We start from the raw sequence: 5,860 nt of genomic DNA on the forward strand, positions 1-5,860 counted from the left end.
CTTGCGCTTGCGGGCACAGCACGGGAGATTCCATCGTGCTGCCACCACCACCGCCGTGGCCGTCGGAGCAGGGTTGCGCCACCTCTCCGACTTCCGTAGGCTGCCGCGTAGGCACGTACACACAGGCGGCGGCGGCGGCCATGGCGTCCCGCAAGCTCCTCCTGGTCCTCACCGCCGGGAGGCGGCTCCGTTCCCGCTCCCGCACAGGACAACTCTTGTGGGCCGCCAATCTCCCTGAAGCTACCACCTCTCGCTCCCTCGCGGCCGCCGCTGCTGCGGCGCAGCAGTCGGGCCGGTCTCCAGCGGCTCTTCTCTTCGCTTCGAGGACCATCTCGACGACGCGCCCCGCGACACAGTCCGCCGGAGATGCGCCCGGCCCGTCTGCGGTGGACCCCAAGTTTGTTTCTCGACCTTGCAGTCTTAGCCCGTTGTTCCATTGATGGATTAGGGTAGTTTCCAAAGCTTTCAAGTGGGAATGGCGGCCATGGAGAAATTCTCTAGAGCATGCATTTAGGAATGTTCCGTAGAGCAAATTTTGTTGTGATTTCTGGTCATTATCTACCTGTGTCAAATGGTAACTGTAAATCTGCCTATTTCGGCAATGTATAATAGGTTTTTAGGAAAGATTATAGTGGCTGAAATCAACATATTTGCTTGATGAGAACTATAAAATTGGGAGAGCTGGGCTGGATAGTGGTTATAAGTTGTTTGCTACAATTTAGAAATAATTTGATACTCCCTCTGTTCTTTTATATTTGACGTTGCTTAGCTCAAATTTGAGCTAACCAGCGTCATGTAAATCAGAACAGAGGGAGTATTTGGTATGCTTAATTACCTATACTTTTATGCATAATTCTACTTTGGTAATGTAACATCTTGTTTTATATACGTTTTTGTCGCATTGGACAGTTGGTGATTATGACTGTGTACACTTTACAGGTTGATAATGCCAGAGGATGAGTTTCATAAATTAGCAGATGAGACAATTCACGATTTGCTTGAAAAACTTGAGGTAATGAACCTTTGATACGGTCTTCAGCTCTCAGCACTTCAGCAAAGCCTCTCTTTGAACATTTAGTCTTCATACCTTTGTCTTATATCGTTCTTTGTGTCTTAGGAATATGGTGACTCCATTCAGATGGATGGTTTTGACATTGACTACGGGGTTAGTTGCAACTAGCAATGGAGCTTCATGTGACTTCTTACTATTATTTGTCTTTCATACATTGGATTACTGATGCATTCTTCTTTTCCTCTGACATTCCAGAATCAGGTTTTGACATTAAGGCTTGGGGATCTGGGGACTTATGTTGTTAACAAGCAAGCACCAAACAGGCAAATCTGGTTATCTTCACCTGTGAGGTACTACCATGCTATCTTAGTTTCTTGTTTGCTGTTTGTTTCATTGTATGTATTAGATACATGAATTTTGTTGTCCTTATCTTGTTTGTGATGGATTGTTAAGGGTTAAGCTATAGGTTGATATTATGTTACACTTGTAGATAATTTACTAGTATCAGGAAACTTTAAGGTAAGAAGTATACCATGTGATATGCAGTTTGGTATATATCTGCTATGGCTATGTGCTGATGTGGATCTTAAATTTATGCACACTTCATTTCCAATCAATGAATCAAATAGTGAAATATATGCCGCCCTCGGGTATCTTGTAATTATAATACCTAGAGGCCCTTCACTGAATTTATGTGCCGTGCTTATTCTTATGTGAATATGCTATGTGTATATGAATGCAGTGGGCCTTCTAGGTTTGATTGGGATGCATCAACAGACGGTTGGATATACAAGCGGACCGGAGCAAATCTTGTGCAGCTTCTGGAGAAGGAGATTGGTGAGCTCTGTGGTACTCCAGTAGAACTTTCATAACGTACAGGAAATGCTGCAGCTAGATTGGAATGAGTAGTGTGCAGTGTGCCTGAGGTACAGTATGGATGAGACAATACTCTTGTAATGTGGTTTATCACAAAATTTTGTTGTTCTACACATTTGCACACTTTGGAATAAATAACTTTCCTTCGCTGATCACTAGAGATGAAATGGTCTTACATGCAGTGACTCCAAGTGAATCCTCATGGCACTTAGTAATCTATTTTTTTTTACTTTGTGTTAGTATCATAATATGAGGAATGTCAGTCTGTCAGACTTCATTTGAGTTTCAGAATTCTTCACAATCACAATGGAGTTGGACAAACAAATCAAAGACAATCACTATCTTCTGTTGTATTCAAGTAACAAGGATCATCGCATCAGTGTTCAAAGTCGAACGCCCTGTGCGCCTCTTCTTCCATCAGCTCCGGGCTCAGTCTGACCATGAGAATGCAGAACTCCATCTGATCCAGCGCTCCATCCCCGTCCAGGTCCCCTTCCCTCATCATCTCCAGGAGCTCATCGTCCCGGAGCTCGCCTAGCCCGAGCATCGGTGCGTTCCGCTTCAGGCTGTGGAAGGTGATCTTGCCTGTGCTGGGCTCCATCAGCAGCTGGAACCCCTTGCAGAGCTCCTGAATCAGCCCCTCCACTCCGAGCTTCCTCGCCATCACCGGCAGGAAGTCCTGAAACTGCAGGGAGGAGCCCTTGTCTGAGCCCGTACTGGAATTATCCCGCGAGATCATGGTGAAGATTGGAGATCTGGGAATGCGTTGCAAGATTTGTGCGTGGGATTTGACAGATTGTAGTTGATGGGTAATGGAGGAGGTAGGTGTTTATATAAGGCATGGTGGTAGGAGACCGCGGAGTCCTTGAGGTTCTTGGAAGCAGTCTCTCCATGCATGCCAACCGAAGTACAGGTAATTGCAGGCTTGCTCCTGCCTATCTCCAGGCGGTTGCTGCGTCCGGCGGTTTTCGCTTGGTTTCTGCGAAATAGCACGCACGGCTGGCTTCCGCAGGGTCTCCACGACTGGTTTGCTTGAACGGGTCATGCTTCTTTTTGCAGTAGACTTGCGAACCTGCTGGGGCGTAGCGTAACCCACATAAGAAAATGGATAAGCGTGGTGGCCGGAAGTTCATGTATGAACACAAGCACGTCAAGGTGGCTGATGATGATAATAATTAGACTGTCTTTATCAAAAAAATAATTAGACTGTCAGGAGTCCGGTGGCGTCGGCTTCTCGCTATTTTATTGTTCTGTGATGATATTGATCCTGGACGGTGTCACGTGTGGGCCCCGAATGTCAGGTCTCATGATGCTATGCACAAAGAGTGTGACCGCAACGGATCCAAGACAAGGGGCAAGTTTGAATCAACCTAGCCAGTATGAACCGTCGAACCGATGAGGCTGCATGGTGGCGCGCGTCTTCTGAACATAATCCCCAGGAAATTTCGTTCCAAAGGCTATATTCGATTTGGGATTTTGCTTATGGTTCATTGTCAATTTCAACATATTTGCCATGTATGACGTGCTTGGTCTCGCCCACACGAATTGAAGAGAGCCGGTCTTTGGAGGGAGCACAAGGATCCTTTGCTAGTGGTTAGTAATTGCGCGCTTTCTTTTACAAGAAGAAGCTGAAGTTGCTGAAAACGGCAACAGAAGAAGTCCTCTCTCATCCTCGCTGGCTTGCCCATCACTGTTTCTTGAGAGAATTTCCTATTTGACACTCATATAATGAGTGGTTCCTTTCTTGGCCCTCAAATGTTTTTATTCCTTATTTGATACTAACTTGAACTTCGGTTCATCATTTGACACTCTCATCGTTAACAGTAACGTGTGGATACTTCCACCCTATTTTACTAAACAAAATAACATCCAAATCACCTCAAAATTCATGAAACCTTTTGTAGTGATATAAAAGATAGAGATGAACTCATTTTATAAAAAAACACATATATATCATTTAAAATCTTAAAACTAAAATTCACCCAAATTCGCTAATTTTAAAGATTATGTGAATTTTTAGAGCATAAAAATACTTTCCAAAAATTACTTAAAAATACCCAATATTCTAATTGCACATTTATGAAATTTATAAAATTATTATATTTCACAAGTCGCAAATAAAATTTTTAAGTTGTTTAAAAAAATAATTTTTTGTTAAATATATTAATGTCTATATATGTAAATTATTATGTATAAATTACTTCATCATGTGTTAGGAATATTGGTTATTTGTACATAATTTTTGGAAAGTATTTTTATGCTCTAAAATTAACATAATCTTTAAAAGTAGCTTATTTTGGTCAATTTTAGTTTTAAGATTTTAAATGATATATATGTGTTTTTGTGTAAAATAAGTTCTTCTCTATATTTTATATCTCTACAAAAGGTTTCATGAATTTTAGAGGTGATTTGGATGTCATTTTATTTAGTAAAATAGGGTAGAAGTATCTACGGTTACTGTTCACCTGAGTTAAAACGAACGGGAGTGTCAAATGAGGAACTAAAGTTGAAGTCAGTATCAAATAAGAAGGAAAAAATTTTGAGGGTCAAGAACCACTCATTATGCGAGTGTCAAATAGTGAATTCTCTCTGTTTTTTTTCGAAGAGGTTGCTCGGCTCATCATACTGCATGGCCTAAAATGAGATGTCATTTGCTGCCGGCCTACTACATGGCCCAATGTCTTTCGTTCGTTTCGCTGGCCGGGTTCTCTCAAAACATCCACACACACATACAGCAGGCTGGATCGATCGGTCACACACCTGGCCCTGGGCCAATTTGGGCCTAGATTTATTGTCTGTTTGTTCGGATGCACGCGGATATTTTTGTGTCCCCCTTCAAAAAAGAACACGGTTATTTTTGTTCGTCGAGGCGAGTAATGTTATGAGGCTCCTATCTTCTGAAAGATTTATCTTTAAATTTTATATAGCTCATAAACAACATTTTTTAATATCTATCAATATTTGTTGGCAATCATCAATATTTTTTTAAAATATCTGACTTAATTATTGTCAACATTTCTTGACATTGACCAACATTTTTATACATACCAACATTTTTTTAATTTTTTTACATTCATCAACATTATTACTAAACATTGTTTTACATGCACCAACTTTTTTTTCACTTACCAACATTTTTTTGCACTCACCAATATTTTTTATCAACATTTTTTTACATCCACCAACTTTTTTACGTAAAAAATATTGAGATAGTTCATCTAAAATGTTGAGATAGTTCATCTAAAATGTTGAGATAGTTTGTCGGACGGTTGTGGGGTAGTTATTGGGCCACTGTTGAGTTATACATACTTAGTTATCTAAAGATGGATAGTATTTCCGAGATTTTATTCTCTACGTGGATGATAGATCCATACTAGACTTGAGCAAAATAGACCCGACCCGACGATGAGGTTGGGCGCGACATTGATTTTCGCGATCTGAAAAAATGGGCGAGGTCAAATAATTAAATGAATTACATTTACACTAAAAAAAAGATGGGCGGCCCGGCCTGAGCCCAGTCAAATTGGACCCGATTTTGTTGGCCCGGTTAAGTTAATGGACGAGTTTGGCACAAACTCTATAACCAAACTTGACAAGTGGGTTAGCTTGTTAAATATGGGTTCCATACCTAAAATGTAGAGTGCAAAATAGAGAGTCCGTTGTAGTGGGAAATAGTGAGTGTAGACTTTCAGTATGGAGAGAAATCTTTTTGCTAACTAGTTAGAGCAACTCTGAGAGAGTTGCTATCCAAGTTGCCAAGCTAAAATTTGGCAAGACAGGAAGAAAATCGTGGTTCAACAGAGTTGTTATCTGACTCTCCGTCCCATCCGACTTGCCAAACTTCCCCTTACACTTGCAAACTTAGCAAGCTAATTTACCTTATCAAAGTGCGGGTCCCACGCACAGTAATTGCCAGAATGGAGAATGCAAAATGGAGAGGTTGTTGTAGTCCGAAATAGAGAGGTTGTTGGA

General features: G+C 41.3%; 2 protein-coding genes across 2 annotated transcripts; one reads left to right on the forward strand and one right to left on the reverse strand.

Annotated features, from left to right (window-relative positions):
- Positions 1-2,043, forward strand: LOC117854853 (frataxin, mitochondrial). Its single transcript, XM_034737105.2, has 5 exons — positions 1-397; positions 940-1,012; positions 1,118-1,165; positions 1,268-1,362; positions 1,755-2,043. The coding sequence occupies exons 1-5, from the start codon at positions 141-143 to the stop codon at positions 1,882-1,884; spliced, it is 603 nt and encodes a 200-aa protein (XP_034592996.1). The 5' UTR covers positions 1-140; the 3' UTR covers positions 1,885-2,043.
- Positions 2,044-2,138: 95 nt separating this feature from the next.
- LOC117854854 (calcium-binding protein PBP1) lies at positions 2,139-2,739 on the reverse strand. The gene has a single exon (XM_034737107.2). The coding sequence runs from the start codon at positions 2,625-2,627 to the stop codon at positions 2,265-2,267; it is 363 nt and encodes a 120-aa protein (XP_034592998.1). The 5' UTR covers positions 2,628-2,739; the 3' UTR covers positions 2,139-2,264.
- Between the last annotated feature and the right edge of the window lie 3,121 nt (positions 2,740-5,860).

The sequence above is a fragment of the Setaria viridis genome, chromosome 5 (genome assembly GCF_005286985.2).
Source record: "Setaria viridis chromosome 5, Setaria_viridis_v4.0, whole genome shotgun sequence".
In the NCBI taxonomy this organism is placed as follows: Eukaryota; Viridiplantae; Streptophyta; class Magnoliopsida; order Poales; family Poaceae; genus Setaria; species Setaria viridis.

What these genes read in the sequence shown, in the direction of transcription:
- LOC117854853 (XM_034737105.2), top strand. Translation starts at nt 141, where the DNA reads ATGGCGTCCCGCAAGCTCCTCCTGGTCCTCACCGCCGGGAGGCGGCTC. An exon ending in ATTTGCTTGAAAAACTTGAG is followed by an intron (nt 1,013 to 1,117) that starts GTAATGAACCTT and finishes TTTGTGTCTTAG; the next exon opens with GAATATGGTGACTCCATTCA. An exon ending in TGGTTATCTTCACCTGTGAG is followed by an intron (nt 1,363 to 1,754) that starts GTACTACCATGC and finishes ATATGAATGCAG; the next exon opens with TGGGCCTTCTAGGTTTGATT.
- LOC117854854 (XM_034737107.2), bottom strand. Translation starts at nt 2,627, where the DNA reads ATGATCTCGCGGGATAATTCCAGTACGGGCTCAGACAAGGGCTCCTCC.